This window comes from Aplidium turbinatum, chromosome 9, assembly GCF_918807975.1.
Source record: "Aplidium turbinatum chromosome 9, kaAplTurb1.1, whole genome shotgun sequence".
NCBI classification, from domain to species: domain Eukaryota; kingdom Metazoa; phylum Chordata; class Ascidiacea; order Aplousobranchia; family Polyclinidae; genus Aplidium; species Aplidium turbinatum.
The window spans coordinates 18,632,174-18,652,916 of NC_137480.1; the positions used below are offsets into that span (position 1 = coordinate 18,632,174).

Below are 20,743 nucleotides of genomic sequence, written 5' to 3' on the forward strand. Positions count from 1 at the left end.
TCCATTTCGAGTTGTTGTTTATGGAGTTAAACTTTATTTCGACTTTAATAGAAAATTACACTCTTTTTGAACACAGGCCAACGCGAGATCAGTCATGTTGTGTCAACAAGCAAGAATTTTTTTTTTTTAATAATTTCATATATTTTTCAGGACAACTCTTTGGTCGCCATTTATTAAATTAGGTGCATTTGCATGCCCACGTAGCGTATCGGAAACTAAACAAGGAATATTTGTCTTGTAGCTTATCGCTGTTCTTTACTGTACTGCATAAAAGTTGATGGTCAAAAAGATAAACAGCATTTCAACACTTATCGCTACATTTGAATGACCTAATCTTGGTCGTCAAGCTTTCAAGAAATCCGAAGGGAAAACGACCATGACTTCTATACGAGTTTTGATGACGATTGTGATGACGTTTGTATGCTTTGTACAACCTCTTAAAGTCCCACGGCAAGGTGAGCCTTCATTCCAGAAAGTGAAATTGTAACAACTTAGAATTCAGTTCTTGAAATGTAGGCCTAATCTGCAGAACGGAACCTGAAGATTTATGTTCATAATGATTTATTATTTATATGAATGCGCAAACTTCGTTTTAGGCAATTATATTTACAATAAATCGAATCGATATGCAAGCTAAGACTGGATTTTTTGCATTTGTCCTAAATTTGCACTACTTTGTAGTTGTGAACTAACTTATAGTCTATGGCCTACAGAAAAGAACTTCTGTTCTAGTAGTCTATTTTTTAATTTTTTTTTTTTTGCTTCTGTAATCTGTATTTTATATTCTCCTAAGAGAGTGATAGGCTATCTATCATTTTGTTAAATTCTACTGATTTTTTTCTACTTTTTTATTTTACTGCTTGCGGAAACAGTCTTGAAGGAATGTGAGTTATTCGGTTTCGTTAGCATGTTCTTACAATATTTCTGACACTCATTAAATTTCGCCTTGTTGAATTATCCTTTGAAAATGTTTGCAAGCATTTCGTACTCGTGTTTCTAGACCACATTGCATGTATTTTCAAGTGAATTTTATCTGCAGTGTTTTTATGCAGTCACAGAATTTCATATTCCACAATGACTCTCATAAAATTACCCAATGGTCAAAACTTGACGTCATAACCTTAACTTGTGAAACATAAATGGAGATGACAAAGCAGTCCCGGGAGTAAGGTGTGAATCGAGAAAACAACGTTATGAATAATCGGTAGGAAATAATCATTTAGAAAGGCCCTTTTTTAAAAGGATTTACCTTCAATTATTTTAGTTGCTTAAAATATTCCGATGAGATTTATTTGTTGTCAACAAATAAGAAACAAACTACTTATTCTTTCTAAACCTACAGGTTAACAGCAGTGGCCGAGTGGTTAGCGCATTTGGCTTGCAGTCGAGAGCCTGCATGTTCGACTCCAGCCACCCGCACTTGCTGTTGTTTCTCTGGGCAAGAAACTTTACGATAATTGCCTCTACCCAGTGATCGATTTCGAGTAATGGGTAGTACCAAATTTAAGTCATAAGTAGAGTAGACAACCGGAAACAGACATTGCCGTCGGCTGCAGAGTGGGTCAGGTGTACGTCGGAAGGCGAGCACCGATGCATAGCGTTCAAGTCCGCTTTCCCGCAATGCAGGATAAAGATAAGAAAAACAAACAATACTGTAAAGTTTCAGTATTTTGAAATCGAAAGTACGAAAGAGCGAAATAATTTGCAGCAAAGCACAAAAAAATAATTTACCCAAAACCAAAATTTACACACATAACAACCTAAAAAAAACAACTTTTACATACCAGTATCTCTCAAGCCTATCAATTGCTGATCTGGACGCTCTCACAATGCAAACAGTTGCAGCAAAGTAGTCGGTTACAGAAACGATGTAAGCGAAGTTGCAGTTTCTTTGTTCTCTTTTCCACCGGAGCACAATTATCATCAAATTTCTTTTCATTTGATCAGTGGATCGACCTCCGACGATTATCCTCCAGTCACGTGATGTCGTATACGCGATTCCAAAACTTAAGCTTGTGTTGAGGTGTGGTGCCGATGCTCGGCCAAGCGTGTCGAGCGAAGGAGGGTAAGCAATAAGTTGTAGGAATGCAATCATTCCATTTTTTAACAAACTGCTGATATTATTCGTTATCTCAAGATCTTAGGTCACTGCCTCACACTACTTTAGACAGAGAGGTGCTTGGCGAAAGATTATGGCAAGTATCGACTTCTGCTCGACTTTAGGGCAATTAGTGTTTAGTTTTTACATTCAATTCAGACAGATTTCACGTTCCATTTGAAATATAACTGATTGTGGCAAACGTACTCATTCAATCTTTTTTAATCATCATACTGATAGTATTCATGATGTGTTAAATATTTTATACGATCTTCCTTTTTTTGCCATGTTTATAGAAATTGGTGAAATCTAGTTTAAACGATAAGAAATATTGCCAGATAATCATCAATGCTTCACTTGTTATCTGCGTGTTTTTTTCATGTCATTCAAAACCTTTGATTAAACATCAGTCATTGCTAGTCTTCTACTATTCTAAGTTTAATTAAGCAATCCCTAGATTACTATTTGGGCGTGGCTTGCTTAAATTAAAGACGTTTTGTTTGTTTTTGAAAATGTCAGTGATTCATTAAAGCTATTGTGTAAATGGCAACATCAAATGGAAAATAGATTGATTGCGAGATTTTGTTCTACGACTTGGTCACAAAATTAAAACTACATGGTTGTGATAAATTTAACTTCGTAATCCACTAAAGTACGCTATTTCTAATTCTTACAGAATCGAAAACAACTTTAATCTTTAAACTATTTTGTGAATAAGCGAATTAACATTTGCAATGTAGCGCAAGAAAAAAGGTTTACTTACTTATAGCAGATAAAATTACATCAAGTGTCATTTTAGGTATACATGGAAGAAAAATGATCAAATTGTACACGTCCTCCCGAGAGGAGAGAAGTCCACACCTGGGAGCATTATCATGAGAGAAAGAGACGGCACAATAGAATTTATGTGAGCACACTAGAATAAGTTTATTTTAATCAAGCTGCTCGCTATCAAGAAAGTTTTTACTTTTTGAGTTTGTGGTGAGAGAATTCAGTTGTTCTAAATCCAATAGTTTTCTTACAAGTTTAACCTAATTTCCTCTGTGTATAACAAAAGATGATGGCATCATCTATTTTTACTGTTGTAATAATTGAAGAGTTAATCAGTGGTACAAAACTTGAAAATTGCGAGTAGAATGTGGCACGTAGCCCGACACTACCGCAGCTTCGAGCTATATGCAATATTCTACTGTACTTGCAAGTTGTAATAATTGTTTGAGTAATATGTTGGTGTTCTTCTATTGCAGAGGAAGTGAAGAATTGGACGAGGAAGGATTGAAGCAATACGAAGGAATTTATCAATGCTTTGCTTCCAATGAACTAGGAACAGCAATCAGCCGCCCCATCATTGTAAAAGTGGCAGGTAGATGTGAAAATATTTTTCTACACATGCCGCTAAAGTTAAAAGTGATTTATGTTCCCAATTGTGGTCTAAACATCTGATGTGTAAAAGAGCTTTCAATAGTTTGTAAAAGAATATTTTTTTGGCCGTCTCAATCGACTCGGCCGATACAATTGTTCTTTTTTCTTATTTTAGCTGTCATTATACAAACAGTAGGCTGTGCTTTAGCTCTTTTTAAACTCAATAAGGTTAAGGTTACTCCGAATAAGCTTTTCTCCTTCGACTTAATTCATAGAACATTTTCAATTCGAAGGAGACAAAACTTGTCCCTTACTGGGTAAAATTTGGGTTTCAGAGGTGCCATACCAGAGGCCTGAAAATGAGAAGATTTCAGTAAGAGATGGAGACTCTTTATCGTTACCTTGCAACTACAGCAATTACGACGAGCTGGAAATTAGATGGACATCAAGTGCTTCTGTTAACATTCTCTCTGAGCGGATCTCTCAAGTAACTTGCTTTTGATATGATTATAGAATCTTGAATGACCAGCTCACCTTGTGGTAGCCACGAAGTTTGATTGTGACATTAAACAAACATAGCGGTAACGATTTTTTTTTTTCATTTAAATTGGACATTTCTCCATAAGTAGCCACTGTCTCTTCAGTTGAGTTTTGTACTTGGTCATTCAGTAGATCGAGCTCTACCACGTCTCGCCAGTTCTGATTCCTGATACATGCACAATAGCTTCTTTCAACTTTGCAGATTAATGCCCAAAGAAAATATTTTAAATTTGGTTATGCCCGACCATTAAGTTTTGTAACAGAGAACTATTGTTAGTTGAAAGCATTTTGCTCGACCGCTCACAAAACGAGTTGAATCATCGTTGTTTAATCTTATGTAACTGATTGATTGAACTATTATAGTGGTTTACATACATAGCCCAAACCTATCATGGTATCAACAGGGGCAGAAACTTTATTTTTATCGGAATAGCAAAAGTTGACACTTAACACCTTTTCAATGTCTAGCGATTGCATTATTTTCCAGCGACGTGAATACGATAAAAAACTGGTTATTTTAGCTACCCAGACAGCCACCTTATCTGGTCCAGATCGCTAGCAGATCGGGTACGGATTGACCAGATCTGGGTCCGATAAAATGGCTATCTGGGTAGTTAGTTAGTTTTGAATCTTTATCGTCGGACACAGAACGCCTTCAAAAAGTTATTCCTGGCAGTTTCGCATACTTATGAAAGCTACCATTGACGCAGGCCCGGTCACCAAGATTAGCAAGGTGATGTTTTCGACTTGTAACTGCCAAACTTCGACTGTTTTCGACTGTAACTGTCTAATTCCATCCACTGTGTGTCGTTGAAAGGAAAGCAATCTTTAAATCTCATTGCTCAAGCGCACACTCCGAGAGCCGAACCAATGGTGTTTGATCTTATAGTTTCTTCGTGAGAAAAGTCTGGCACAGTCGAGTTATATTAGTTAACCACGTTTGCTTGTTTATTGCAGAGTCCAAATGGTAACTTAGTGTTTGCTAATGTGATAGCTGACACAGATGACGGAAACGTATTTTGGTGCACTGTCAAAGACTTGGCGACTAGAAAATCAACGGATGGAACTCATTTCACACTTGGCGTGGACAGAGGTATTAAGAATTGACATGTTTGCAATAAAAAGACAATAAATACCATAACTGTGAAGAAGGGAGCGTTCTTCCTGGCTATCAGCACAAGGCTGAGCGTAACTCTTAAGATGTTAATCAAGAGGCACGCCAGACGAGTCCCAAAGTTCCGGTGGGTTAATCCGCCTCTGATTTTATGGTATCACAATGAATAAAATGTGAAATGCTAGTTAGTAGGCTACTGTTATTACTTTATTGTGATTTTTATTATGATTAATTTATTATAATTACTGTTACACATAATGAATAAACGTTTTAGAGTAGCCTAAGCTAAAAACAAAATTTTTGCTGGACAATAATCCAATTCAATCCGTTCGCCTTTATTCACATAAATCATAAAGTTTTTCTGATTTGTCATGCAACTTCGGCCAATCGTAGGTGATCCAGTGACAGGAAAACCTGCTGAAATTGTGACACCTAAAGACCAAAATGAACACGTGACAATTTTAAGAGGAGAGGACCTACGGCTGAGTTGTATAACAATTGGAAAGTAAGTATATGGTTTTTATATGAATAGGCTACGTACCAAGTTATTGTGATTAAAAGTAAAGTTTGTTGTATGGACAAAGCAGTTTGATTTTTTCAGGTTTATTTCTCAATGACACGTATATAGAGATGGATATCATTTGAGTTAGTGTTGAATTGATACATCTAAATTTAAGCAATTATAACAATCGGATTTAATAATGACAAAAGCATGAGCATATTCGTTTTTCAACATAAGATTTCAATAGGCCTACATGAAGAAGCACCACATATTTTACACAATTCCTACAAACAATCCAAATTGATTGAAACTATCAATTACTTTTAAATCCACATTGATCTTCAATTAACACCTTTTATTTTTTAATCAGTCCCACACCATCTGTTGAATGGACAGCTTTATCTGGCAGTTGGCCAAAACAAAGAACAGCGTTCGAAGATTTTGGACACACAGTTGTAATTAGCAATGTTTCTGCTTCTGACGAAAGAGTTTACAGGTAATGCTTTTCCTCAATTGTTTTGGTTAATATTTGTCATGGAGAGATTACGATGACACTCTCATCGGTTACGATTGCTTGCACTGTTTTATGATTATGATTGAATTCTTTTTTATACAAGCATTCTTTTGCAAAGCCTAAAGTGTATAGACTTTTGACGATGCTGCGTTTGCATGTTTGAAGATTTTTTGGTTTTGAGCTCTTCATTCCAGAAAGTTATTGCTCTATTATTCTAAAGTCCAACATTTGTCTTAGGCTATTATATAGCCTATGTTGAGAAGGTTGCCTTGAACATTTGTACTGATGTTCTGTAGTCATTTGATGTTTCGACTTACCTTGACTAATTTACTTTTGAGTTAGCTCCATTCTAAGTTAGAATCGTCCCAACACTTTTTTACAGGTGCACAGCCAGAAATGGCTTGGAAGAAGAGGTCATGAAGGTTATTACAGTTCAAGTTGCTGCTAAACCATACTTTGCTTCGGAAGACCGTAGACCACACGACGTGATTACGGTACCTGGAGGGAACGTTACAATCAAGTGTCAACCTGATGGTATTCCATCTCCAGTGGTGGAATGGATGGTGAATGGAATACCTATAGAAAGTAAATAACCAATGGTTGATTTTTTCCATAAAGTCAACTTAAGTGGTGCGAAAAAGCTTATGTTTTGATGTTCAGACAAAAACATTTAACAATTTATTAAACAAACAAACAAAAACCTCTAGCTGAATAGGCGTATACCATTTTTTAATTTACATACAATTGGAGCAATGTTTGGTAACTGCAGTCTATTGGGCTACAACGCTCAAGCTATAGTGAGCTCATGAAAACTTGAAAGATGATTGAACTGATTTTTATCTTTAAGTTTTCTCATTGTTTTTGAGTCAACCAGAAAAAGTTCCTATTTTTTATAGCTAATTCTGATTATGAAAAATGTTACTAAATATAATGCATTCCAGCCAGTAAAAGTTCCCTTTTCTACATGGTTTTAACGCCTGGCAACGCTAAAACGATGTAAAAACGTCAATTGTTGCTGAAAGAAATGTGTCTTATGGGTTTATGGTAGGCTACACACAATTTATCTATTTCTTTCTAAACTCTTATTCCTTTCAATGTTAGCTTTCAATTTACGCACAACTGTTTTAATTTTTTAAGATCCATCTCACTAAGTGAACAGCGGACGTAGCCTATCTCGTTTGTTTATTATGCATTTTAGTACAAATATCTGGAAAAGCAATTTAAACCTTGATAAAAATTCAGATGCACCTCCCATGGAAAACAGACAAGTTCTGCCTAATCGAATCAAGCTAAAAAATTTAAGCAAAGATCAATCTGCAGTGTACCAATGTATATCCTCAAATAAATACGATTCTTTGGTGGAACAGGCATACGTCAATCTATTGAGTGAGTCCTAGATTGCGGTTTTATAATTTGTATTTGTAATGTCCTAAAACTACAGCTACAACCACACACTTGAATTTGTATGTAAAAATTGATATTTTTAAATGCATATTGTTTCACGTAACTTATATGCTGCAGTAGTTATGCTAACCTATAGATATTGTAGGTCTACCTTTGTATGGAAACTAATGCCTTCTATTAATTGTAAGCTTACTGAAAACTGCTAAAGTTAAAGTAGCAGGCTATTGCGTCGATTCAAAACTTGGTTTAAAACAGTTGATTTGATTTAGCTTGGGAGCCTGAAGTGCTGAAAGAAAATCGATTGGTTTATCAACAAATTGAGGACAAGAATGTCGAAATGAAATGTAATTTTTTCGGCTCACCACCGCCTTCCGTGACGTGGAAGCTGGACGGAAAGAACGTTACTGCTATGGATAGGTAAATATAGTATGCATAACTATAGAAAAGCGTACTGTATGTGTCTATAGTGCAATTTAATATCAGTAATGAGTTTAATTACGTATTTAACGTATTCACTGTGGGGTTTCAGAGTTGGTCAAGAGGTTGGCCCTGCCCTGGCAAATTTGGTTCAACACCCAAAGCTAGATGTTAAAATTATGGCTCGCCATTGCTCACCTTGCTAAAGTGCAATCAATTATTGCAGCATTTGTTCTAATAGCTCAATGCCTGTAGGGTACCAATAAATCAGTTGGAAAACATTCCGAAAAACGGCAAGATCAAAAAACACTGTTTCGAACCTCGAGGAGTGCGCACTTCATGTATGACTAAAATAGAAAATCCCACAACAGAGAAACTATGCGTTTTATTGCCTCTAACCTTCGACGAAAGGAAGGAACTTAATGCTAATGAGTAGATGACATAATTCACAGAAAACATCATTTCAATTATCAAAAAATTCATTCTGTGAACCTTTTTGACCGGACTTAGTGGTTCAATGCCTCTACAAGTATGCAAAACTGCAAAGAATCAATCCTTTAGAGATTTACTTTGTCCGAAGATAAACATTCATTAAAAAAATTCAGGTTTGCATAGTTAACACAGACTTAATTCCTTGCAGAACAACTCAAAACCAAAACAAGTTGCTTTTAGAGTAAGGTTGAATCGCATGACGGATGTGAAACCTGGACGCTAACGGCAAAAACACGAAAAAAGCTTGAAGCTGCAGAAATGTGGTTTTACCGAAGAATTCTTAAAATTCCATGGACAGCTTTTCGAACCAACAGAGCAGTTCTCCAACAGATGGGCCAGGAGCAGCAGATAATGAGATCTATAGAAATGCGGCAACTAAAGTTCTTGGGTCACAGCATAAGGAAAGGCGAACTTGAAGATTTATCTTTAAGTGGAAAAATAATAGGAAAACGATCAAGACGAGCTCAAAGATTTACATTTTTGCACAATTTTCAAACAAATCAAAAACCCTACTAAAATTTGCAAGACGCACGAGATCGATCAAACTGGAACATCATTGTACATCGAGGGCTGTATCAGCCATGATACCTACAGAGAGAGAGAATCGCATGATTGTTGGAAGTTGACGGTGTCAGAAATTGAGAATCATACAAAATTGTTTTTCAGGTTCAGTGTAAGAAAAGAAAAGTTTCTTCAAATAGAAGACCTTCAGCAAAGTGACAGTGGCACTTATACATGTGAAGCCAACAATCCATACGGAAAAGCCTCGTTAAATATCACACTAAACGTGTTGCAACCAACTACTCTCCGATCTGACGGAGATGCTGAAGTTGAGGTTGGAGGTTCTGTTGTTATAAGAGTGGAGGTAAGAGAAAGGAATGTTTTATTGCTGTTTTTGTTCCACATAATTGTTATGATAATTGCAGACAGTGGCACGCTGTTTTGGCCTTGCATCCTCATCAGTGCAGTAGGTAGGCTACACTGAGTATGGTATGAGATGCAGATAAAAGAGTTTGCAGAGTCCTGTCTACTGCACCACTAAAAGCTTGACAAGACAAGGCAGCCAATCGTCACGACCACTTTTAAGCATGCCATTTGTGTTTTGCCAAAACACAGCCGCATGCTTTTGATTGCTCAAACAAAAATAGTAAACACAGGTTAAAAGACTGGAGGGTTTGTTACTAATAAATGTAATCTTTTCAAACGAGCCGTGCCGTTTTTTTTACCTAGAGTCCAATAACACGCAACACTGCAACTCTGGGCACATTTTCTAATGAAAAGTTATTGCGAAACTATGAGTAGCCTAATAGCCAATCAATCTCTTCTACTATCAGCAAAAACGGAAAATCTTGTTCATTCTTTCTAAGGTTGTGAAAGACCCAAACTTGCCTGGCCACTATCGAGTGAAATGGTCAAAAGATAATGCGGAAGTAGGAAATGGTCGCGCACTCGTGATATCAAATGCCGAGTTTGGCGATGCTGGAATTTACAAAGCCTCCGCTACCACTACGCTGGATCACGCCAACGCTTATATAACTCTTACAGTAACAGGTAAGTTTCCTAAATGGTCTGCCGATGTAATGCGTTTATACGTAGGCTATATTTCATGATGGCTATCGTGTATGAAAGCTAAAGTGATGTGTATGAAAGCTAAACAAATGAAAGAGCAACATCTGGGTAAAAATATAGCAACCAATATACAGAAAATAGTGAAACACACATCAAAATGGTAGCTATTTTTAGTTTTTCTGGCGAAAAGAATACCTCACTAGCCTAAGAATATAACCTATGCCTTATAATCCTGCAACCTCCCTGAGCAACAGGCATCGCATAAAATGATCTCACAGTTAAAGCTATATGATCATAAAATGCTTGCTAACTAATTGCGTAAAATTTTGAAGATAATCCATTGCCGCCCAACAATTTTACTTTCACAACAACTGATGATCCTCTACGTATCAATTTCACTTGGACGCCTGGATTCGACAACTTTTCGCCAATTTCAGGTAAATAAAAGTTTTTTAAGTAAATAGGCAAATATTTTCGGAAACCTTTATTTTTGATTTATTTGAGTCCTCAAGTAGAGATAAAAATCTGATATTTGCAAACACTTGTTGCACACACGTGCTGAAGGATTTCAATAGGGTAAGAAATTCAAAAGCTGATAGCACAAATGTATGGGAAGGCGTCCTGTTGTCCTCTGTTAACAAAACACACTGAGTTTTCAGCACAAGAAGGTCCGTGGCTCTTTAAACACACTCGCCTTTGGCAGGCAAATAAATTGATTGTGGAGAGAAAACGCCTCTCGTCCGCGGGCAGGCCACGTCATGAAAAACAAAGGCGAAATAATGTAAAAACAACGTAAACAGTTACAAACCCAAAACAGGGAAATCGAGCAGCCAAAACACTATGCTTTTGTAGCATTTAACACTACTCAAACGTAAACATTTTATTTCAGCAATTTATATACTTTTCTTGTATAACCATTTTGTCGGCAATTTAAAGATCCAATTATGCCGCAAGTTAAAGTAAGCGATGAATAGCTTTTTCAGAAAATCTTTCCTGAAATCTTTCAACAACAAACTACAGCATATTCTAATATTTTCAAAGTTTCTGATTTACTAAAAGTTGATTTAATTTTTAGGTTACACTATTGAATTCGAGGAGGACGTTTATCTTCCCGGAGTATGGCAAACATTAGAAGACTCAATCGATGGTTCAGCGACCTCAGCAAAACTACTTCTGTCACCCGGGGTTAACTACCGTTTTCGCGCCTGGGCACAAAACGCTGTAGGACTGAGCCGAGAACCAAGCAGCATCACTCGCAGATACAAGACTCCGGATGATTGTGAGTATAGAGTCAAGACTATAACTCGCATAAACCTGCTAAAGCTAATTAGGCTATTGCTCATTGGTGTTGGTTTAAATAAGAAAATATATCTACTGTAGCATAGGAGGCCTACTTGTTACTTATAAGCTACAAGAGGCTCAGATCTTTCTGATCATTTTAAATTCTTGCGTGAGAGAGTTAATTTCGACGTATGGTTGCAAAACAATGCGATGCGTTTCATCATCTCGCTGTAAATTGAAACGTCTAAGTATCTGAATATCGACAGCTTAAATTTTTCTCTACCTCAGATCCTAGTAATCCAACCGGAGTGGAAGGCAAAGGAACAACGCCTGGCAAAATCCGTGTGTCGTGGAATGAAGTGAGGGGGTTAGATCAGAATGCACCTGGGTTTGGATATTTAGTAAAGTAAGAAAGTGTGAAAATTACAACGCGAATTTCAAATGACATAAATATTAAGCTTTCGTTGTACGTCAAATTTTAGATCTACGTATTTTGTTTATTATTTAATATATTGTAGATCAATTAGTTGCAAGCTATAAATCATGACAACATTCTGCTATTGCTGCTAATAGGCTATTACAAATGTGGTGCATCACTTAAATTAAAACACCAGGTAAGCTATACGCATGAATCGTTTTATAGGCCTAATGTTTTTCGGCAAGACGGCTGGCAAACTGAGCTTCTATTCGAAAAACGCTACCTCATAGTAAAAAAATATCGATTTTATATTCACTGATTCAACAATTCTGGAAATAAAAAAAAAGTCAGTCTGGCATTACAAAAAGTCTACTGCCACTATTAGTCTAACGATGTTAATGTCAACTAAGACGAAAAGTTGATGTTGAGAAAGTATCTACAAATTTGTAACGCGGATACTAAAACATTTGTGTTTTGCTGAATAAAAAACTAAACTCAACGCAAAATCGCGAAACGTAACGGTGCAAAAAGAATATTTTGATAAACTTGAACTGCAAGTAAAAAACAATGAAATTTAAACATATAAGCTACTGTAGGATACTTGGAATTTCAGCATATGATGAGACCTTAGGCGCAACATAAATTCAACGCCCATGACTGTACTCAGGCCCGGATTTAGGAGGGGCAGAGGGGGCAGTTGCCCCGGGCCCCCCGACTTTTGAAGGGCCCCCTATGTGGAAAAAAATGTGATTTTGTGTTATTTTTTTCCTTTTGGCCTTTAAAGTTTCTGCAAAATGCTGTGCAGTACTGGACTGATGCTACTGTAGTCGTAGAGACGGTTTTTCGCGCCGTAGGCTTGAAAAAAATTTTTGCACGGGGCCCCCCGATCTAAAAGTGCCCCGGGCCCCCCATCAGCTAAATCCAGCCCTGACTGTACTGGTGAAGCTTCTCTAATTCCAATAATGTCTATTGACGTTTGCAAGCCTTGACATAAAGCGTACTTTCCAAAAATAAAAAAAATTATATTTTACAGCTGATGCATTCATCGTATTAGGCCCACTTACAAAACGAAGGCCTAAGATGCTTCAAACTCACACATTTTGTGTAGATATCGTCCTGTTCATGGCGAGGAACTTTGGAAGGTGGAAAATGTGTCTGCTGAGGATACCTCCTTAGAAATTACTGGAACTGCTCCTTACAAGCCTTACCTTGTTCAACTGCAAAGCTACAACGATGTTGGAAAAGCAAAAAATGCAACTAAACCCATCATTGTTTTTACTGGAGAAGACGGTATGTTTATTTATTTATTTTGCCGAATTTGCAGCAAAAATACTGATAAAACAAGCTTTTTGTCAAATATCGACGCAAATGTCCATAATGCGCTATTATTTGTTAAAATCAAAATGTGAGCTTGAATCCTAGATCATGGATATAATAATTTGCCTGTTGTCGGTTATCTTTCTGTCATTATATCTGCTTGAACTGATTTTTTTAATAAATATGTTCAGCATTGATTTTACCCACAAACATGCCAGCAAAGTTTGTAATTAAGATTAGAATGATTAATTGCATAGTTTTGGAATAATACCCCAAATAAAAGAAACGTTTGCTATAATGTTCTTCCCTGTTGTTCGTGTGTAATATTATTTTCCTTTTCTGTCTGGTAGCAAAAGAAAACAAGCCGTAGACTAAAATTGGCTGTTCACAGCTTTTATTTTTGCCTTATAAAATCAGGAACGTTATCGTCTGGGCCTAAGAAGGAAATTGTTCACCAGGCTACTACCTAAAATAGTAAAATTGTGAAAGAGTATACTTTTTTAATTAAAAAACTGCATTTTTTCAGCTCCCATAGCTGCTCCGAAGCATGTTGGTGTATCGGTTACCGACCGCACTCCAACCCAAGCTGTTTTGACTTGGGAAAAAGTTTCCAAGGAAACAGTTCGAGGGAAAATCCTTGGATATGCTATTTCTCGCAGCAAAGTGGGAGAAAATGGTAAGTTAGATTAGCACAGGTGAGATAAAACTAATCTAACGCACAGGGTAGGTTAGTCCACATAGCCGATTTCATATTAGTCTCTATAAGGCTGTTATTCTGCAATGAGTATGTTTATGAGCTTTAACAATAAGTAATGTTCATACGTTTTGTGCGACATCATAGATTCTTCTTAAAATTTCTTTGAAATAAATCATCATTTTTTCACTTCATCTACTGCAAGTTCTACATCTTGTCAACTTCAGCATTAAGTAAACTTTGCTTAACCTATTTTGGTAATCTCACCCTGTTGTCCGGTTAAACACTTTTTGCGTCAATTGATAAACGAAAACCTATAAAGCATCAAAGCGCAACAATAAAGATTTAAATATAAAAAAAACAAATGCTTGACTTTTAAGAAGAAAATTGGCCTACTGCTTGCTTATGCTATAAGAGTAGTAGTCTGTTAGGTCATGCGCTATCATTGTTCCATTTTTTATATTACTATTTTTTCAGCTGTTTTGACAACACGTGTCGAAAACCAAGCAATCGGAACGGTGAAATATTTACTTCCCAATACCGAATATGCCTTCACTGTGTCCGTATTTAATAAAAAAGGAAATGGTCCCCCGTCCGAGCCTGTTATCTATACTACTCCTCAAAAAGGTAAAAATATTTTTTAGAAAGTCAATCTTTTGACACATTTCTACTCAACGATTTACTTGAGTGTAGTTCGACTTTATAATGACTAAATCAAACTTATGTTAACTTTAGCCTCCGACCAAGACACCATAAAAATCACGGTTGATATGACACGAGCCAACGTAACGTGGTTTCCGGCCGTTGGAATTGTAACGGAAAGCATTGTTATCCAGTACAGGAAAAGAAAAGGTCAGATATATTCTATCGAAACTGAAAAAAGTGTTCTTTAAAATTTTCATTGTTTGTAGCGCTTATCCATTACAGCTAACAATATTTCTTGTTATCGATATAATCTGATGATTATCATGGATGAAACAACAGATCTGTGATGATGAATAATCTCGCATTTCTGATTTTATCATTACTTCTGCAGCAGGGCTAACACGATTTTTTAAAAATCTTTAATCAAGAACCAAAAAATTGCTGATGATCATAGATGACATCATCAAACTAACGTTATCGCAGACGTCACAACTCGGGTGATTATTTGTCAAAATCTACACATAATAGTTAAAGTTGTTGTTTCATGTATTTTAGCTGGAGAACAATGGATCGATACCCAGGTGTATGAAGTCAATGAAGCTCCTACATCAATAAATGTTCCATATCTCGAACCAGGGACGACGTACATTTTCCGTGTTGTGTCAATATCGACGCTCGGAAACTTCACATCACCTATTCATGTAGTGAAAACTTCTCATGCAGGTGTGGACATTAGTCTCAAACAAGTTTTAGTATTGTGACATAAAAATCTGCAGTTGTTTGGCTTTAGAAAAAGGGATATATAATAAAAACAAATAAAAGAAGTTGCAGCTTATTGATACTTTTTCTTTTCAACAGAAGAGGGTATTTTTATGTACTGTAGAGGTAGACCACGATGTGCTACGACGCAGTATTGACGTTTCTGACCCAGATAGTTTTCAACTTGCCTGTTCTCACAACAAATCAATGCTTTTGATACAACCAAGATAAAAATATGGCTTTCTACTTTCAATATTTTCGTACCCTACTTAAACGGAAGTTTAAAATTAAACGCATAATGTGTCTTGTTACATTGATTACACTGCACCAGGGTACGGTTCGTCACAACGATGGGAAGACTGTCTATCGAATTTTTACTGAAAGCTTGCTCAAATGTTTGAAAAGCACTATGTGTAAGAAAGGGTGAAAGATGCATTGAAGGCTATTGGCTTTGTTGCAGAATTGGAAGCTGGCGGTGTGGCTAGTCCAGTGTGGCTAATCGTTATACTCTGCATGGTTGGGCTTCTTATTGTGGTTGTGCTCGTCCTTTACATAATCAAAAGAAGTAAAGGCAAAAAATATCCAGGTACCTTTTCTGCACACATACTGTCCGAAAACGTTTTTATCGACAGACAAAATTAGTCACGAAAATAGGAACTTTCGAATAGGGGCCTTTGTTACCTAGTTTTGTACAAATTTCTGCAAAGTTTGTATGAAAATTAACTTTAATCCAATGATAGCAAATCTTCATCTTATAACTTGCAGTCTACTATTTGTTATAGTGTATTGAAAGATAAACTTTATAAGTTATATTATACAGCATTTACAACATTGGTAACGCAGGAAGGAATCGTAAAACGCATTTTGTACGAAAAGCGCTTTCTGTTTAAAATGTGCTGAATTTAATCAAAAAATAAAGAGCCCAAAATGTATAGATACTAAACTAATGTTTAGCAAAAGAACGTTTCGAAAACTATACTGTCTTCATTTTCAATGCTATAAATGTCATAATTTAAATAAATTATAATATTAAATGAATATAAATAAATATAATATAAAGAATAAAACAATAAATACTATTAATACTACAAAAAGTGCTCAATGCCAAGCAAAAAGCCAAGCAGAGCTAATTAAATCAAATGTAGTTATCAGGCTACTCTCTAAAGTTTAGAGAGTAATTTTTATAGTAGAATAATAAATAGAAATATTTCTATTTGAATAAGGACCTTCTGATGATCCTCCTGTTAGGTTGAAACAGGCTGTCAAGGGTTTAGAGAGCAATAACTATATTTGATTTAATATAAATAATAGATATAACTAAGTTTATTTTTATAAATTTAATTAACAAAGCAAACTCTTTACGAAAGCTTGTCTAAATTTGATGTAAAACATTTGAATGTAACAGGCTAGCTACCAAGTTATAATTTCTTAGTATTTGCACTTCAAGACATCAACTGTGTCTTTGTCAACTTACGTAAACTAAGATCTTATGTTTAGTATCGGCTAAAGAACGTCATCATAACGGATCCCAGCCCATGCATGACTTCGGTTTATACAAGTAAGTGCATACTTTTTTAGAAGTAAGGTACAGTAAAGGTAAAGATTCCATACTCAGTTACTGAGCCGTGGAGAATACAAAGATACAATTTTCATAATACTAATCCATGGTTGGCACTGACGAAAGTAGTATGGCTAGTTCCTTTCTCTCGGCCGCCTTTCCTTTAGCAACAAACCCCACGCAATTTATTACACCCTGGGTAGAAAAGACAAGTGTTTGCAACCAGATTAAACTGGGTGGTAAACCAGATTTATGTTACTAAAAAGCAAACGCTTTGCCTATGGCCAAGATATAAAATTCAGCGTGCGGAGGGTTACACTTTTGCGCCTTCTGCTTTGACTGTGGGGTGTAAACTTAGCCAACTTAAGTAGCTTACAATGTCTTAGCAAAACTGTTCAATTTTAGAGCTTTGAATTTTGTGCCTATTAATACTGAGCCCGGGATAAGTGTTTCTCATTGCACCCTTTTTCTTAGCTATGCTACTGGTGTTTGTAACGCACTCTGCAGCGAGATTTGTGTAGTATAGGCTAAAATGAAAAAAATCTAAAAATAAAACTCTTCCTTAAAATTGGCCACTCGAATGCCAATGTAAACAAAAAACTCATTACTGTATATATTCATTGCTTTACATGATAAGGAAAATGTAAGTACGTTGCATGAAGTTTGTAAGTACATTCCTAATAACAATGTGATGACGTGACTTTGTACTGAAGCAAGGGTTTGCTGACCAACGGCAAAATGGTTGTTTTAAAAGCATGTTCTTTGTTCACGATGCATTGTGGTGTTCATTATGCTGCTGTAAGCCTGTAAATCGAAGTCGGTTGATCTGACGCTAATGTCGTACAAACGTTTGCAAGAATTGAGTTTATAGCCTGTGTAAACTTGGCTACGTCTGAATAAAAATTTGTAAATTTGATAAAAGGAAAACTAAAACAATATGTGTGGCGTGTTACAGCTACGTGGGGCACCACATTTCTTATGTGGTGTGTTACCAAAATGATTAGATTAAGTAATCGTTATTTAGATATTGGCCTATCTATTTTCCAACACGTTTTCCTAAACATTTCTTGTATTTAACGCTTTGTCGTTATCATACGTATCATAACCGATGCGGCCTTTGATAAACTATATGTTGAGCTTGTAAATTTTGCCTGTGTTCCTGGTGTCATGCAGTGCCTCAAAGTGTTCTTGTTTCGCTATTCGTCGTCGTCGTCTGAGCTTCTGGGGCCGAGGGTCTATCCTTTTACCACCCCAGATTCACGATGTTCCCGGACTACACTGGAAGGCTGCTAGAGAGCAGCCAGTCTTTAGTTTCATCATCCATGACGCGCAGACCATCCACTCCGTTAGGTGGCTTGAAGATGGTACAGTCATTGATGATGTGGTCTGCGGTCTGTTCCTCGGCACCACATTCACAGGAGGAGGAAGAAGCCATTCCCCATTGGTGCATGGTTGAGCGGAAAAGCCCGACGCCCGTACGGAGACGGTTGAGGCGCACCCATGCTTGTCTCTGTAGTGTCAGGCCGATGGGGCGTGTGTCGGCATCGGGGATGAATGGAGTCTGGTGGTGCTTGACCTCCATTCAGAATTCCATTTATGGTCCGCCCAAGTAGCCGCAGAGATGTCTTGTTCATCAGCTTCGTTGATCAGAAGCCGAGCGGCTGGCACGAATGGGTGTCTTGATTTCAGTCGGCGGTCGCTATTGACTTATCCTGTTGATAATTTGATAAAAATGTTTTTCGCTGTCTGCCGCGGGCAAGCCTACCAAAATGGACCGCCTAGCCTAGGCAGAGATTTTCGTAGCGTAGGCTAATGGAAATGTGGCCAATGCTTTGAAGCGTGACGGAAATATTTCTTGAAAGCTTTTGGCCAACTTACTGCTTGTTTTTTTTTTGATAGCCTATTGTTAATCTTTTTAATGTATTATTTCGAAATTTTGTATCGGCAGTCATATATTTTATGCCCTATACTTTTGGCGTCTTTCAGTTATCGTTCTTTTTCAGTGATGAAACAGATGACATCAAGAGACCGCTAACTGAATCAGCTAATCCGAACAACAATGACAATCTCAAAACTCACCCTGGTGAAGTTCCTCTTGGCGCTGCACTTAACCCAAGGAGAAGTTTTGGTGGCGACTCAGTCGAAGCATTTGTCGTGGCTGACCCCAACGAGTTTAATGAGGATGGTTCATTCATCGGACAGTACGGAGTAATATCAAGTAATAAACCCACTACTCCAAATGGCGACGAAACACCATCTTCTGCTCTTCCAAAAGGAGACGCTGTTTAACTTTGTTGGCTACACTGAAAGTGGTTGATGGATTGATTGAATCTTTATGGTTGGTTTGGGAAAAGTTTATGCAGAGCTTAGTCCTGGCAGTTTTGCATATACTTGTAGAAGCTTTTGAAGCAGAGTCGGTTACCGAGATTGACAGGGTGAAGTTTCCGATTGTTGAAGTCTTGTTGCCGGAAATTATTCCACCCATTACATGCCGCTGAATGGAGAGCAGTTCTTAACGTGCGTTGCTCAAGCGCACACCCCGAGAGTCGAACCAGCGCCGCTTGATCTTGAAGCTTCTTTGTTCCAGAAGTCACGCGCTAACCAATTGAGCTATCGGGGTGGGAAAATGTGGAAGGCACTTTAACATGCAGATATCCAATCCATGGACTTCTGTCCAATTCAACCACGAACCAATGAGATGCTACGTTATCTGTCCAATTGTGTCCATTCCAGCATTCAGCCAGAGAATTACATGTAATTACTACTTTGAACTTTGTTTGGTAATTACAGAAGAAAAAAGAGCTATAGCAGAGGTGGGAATCAAACCTACGTCAATGTAATGACTACCACCGCCCTAACCCAATGCGCCAAGTCAACCGATGGCAAGGCATTGATTTAATTTAGCTAGAATTTGCGTTTTTCCTTTATTCTTTCTAGACGCAACCTTGAAGACGTCATGAACAGCGTAGCTTCTGATTGGTTCGTGGTTTACTAGAAATCTGCTTGTCAAAGTGCCTACCGGAAAATGTCTCATTAGAGATTTATGTTTCATTGCACGAGGAATGCAGGTGGATAAAACTTTTGAAATAGTATCATAAAGCTTAATGTACAGTAGCAGCTCAGAGTTACACAAAGTGTTGCGTGTCTTTTTGCCGAATCGTATTGCTTGCTTTCGCAGTGAAATCTATTAAATGTCGTGTTATTTAAATGGTTTAGGCAGAGTTGTTCACAAGATACCACTTTAAATCTGTAAGTTGCATATTATTAATTTTGATTTGTAAATTTTTATAGGGCTTACGACCGTTTTGGATTTGACAAGTAGGCTAGCTATTGAATTCACTTCAAATTAAGCTCGTGTCAAAATAAAATATGAGATAAAACATGCCATCTGGGGTGTTACCGATGAAAAAAGAGCAAGGAAAATATTCCCCGGCAAGCTAATTTAAACTTGGATATTTTTTTGTTGACATAAATATGCCAGTTACAAGAACAATGTTTTCTGTGGTGCTTATTTAGCTGTTTTCTTATTCTGCCAGTATGCTACTAGACGCTATAACTTTGTAGCTTTACTTCTACTGCACATTTAAAAATCGAAGTATCTACTGATTTGATCATGTTGTAATTTCATAATTTTGTGAAATCAGCTGATACTGTATTTGGAATAAAATTTCTTGCTAAGTCATGAATCATGATCATGCAAGTAGGTCTCGTCAGCTGATCAATAATAATAATATAATTGAAAGGTTTGCGAGTTGTAGGCTTATATACCGTAACTTTGACGGGAGGGGAAGGTCCTGGGGATACTTTTGGATTCGGGCCCAGGATGCTTTTAGGGACCATAACCTTTCCAAGGGGCCCGAGGATCTTTGGTATCGGACCTAAATTATCCTCTTAACGACCCTGCTTATGCACGATAGTTTAGAAGTAGCCTACGATAGAAGAATGCTTAGACGGTCGGCTTATAGCCTGTAGTAGGCTAACTTCTCCCCATATAAATATGAGTCTTATTTTGCTAAACTGAATCTACTGGCAAACTCCTCAAAGGTTTTTATGAATTGG

At 37.1% G+C, this 20,743-nt stretch overlaps 1 protein-coding gene across 1 annotated transcript; it reads left to right on the top strand.

Annotated features, from left to right (window-relative positions):
- Positions 1 to 207: 207 nt before the first annotated feature.
- LOC145777233 (neuronal cell adhesion molecule-like) lies at positions 208 to 20,366 on the top strand. The gene is made up of 24 exons (XM_082588559.1): positions 208 to 455; positions 1,948 to 2,065; positions 2,898 to 3,005; positions 3,346 to 3,461; positions 3,796 to 3,947; positions 4,958 to 5,093; positions 5,508 to 5,619; positions 5,987 to 6,112; positions 6,513 to 6,715; positions 7,373 to 7,516; positions 7,804 to 7,951; positions 9,110 to 9,308; positions 9,811 to 9,994; positions 10,345 to 10,449; positions 11,088 to 11,291; positions 11,582 to 11,699; positions 12,820 to 13,001; positions 13,555 to 13,704; positions 14,200 to 14,349; positions 14,458 to 14,574; positions 14,923 to 15,090; positions 15,587 to 15,712; positions 16,624 to 16,684; positions 18,688 to 20,366. The coding sequence occupies exons 1-24, from the start codon at positions 377 to 379 to the stop codon at positions 18,971 to 18,973; spliced, it is 3,492 nt and encodes a 1,163-aa protein (XP_082444685.1). The 5' UTR covers positions 208 to 376; the 3' UTR covers positions 18,974 to 20,366.
- The last annotated feature ends 377 nt before the right edge of the window (positions 20,367 to 20,743 follow it).

What these genes read in the sequence shown, in the direction of transcription:
- LOC145777233 (XM_082588559.1), top strand. Translation starts at nt 377, where the DNA reads ATGACTTCTATACGAGTTTTGATGACGATTGTGATGACGTTTGTATGC. An exon ending in TCTTAAAGTCCCACGGCAAG is followed by an intron (nt 456 to 1,947) that starts GTGAGCCTTCAT and finishes TCATTTGATCAG; the next exon opens with TGGATCGACCTCCGACGATT. An exon ending in AGCGTGTCGAGCGAAGGAGG is followed by an intron (nt 2,066 to 2,897) that starts GTAAGCAATAAG and finishes GTGTCATTTTAG; the next exon opens with GTATACATGGAAGAAAAATG.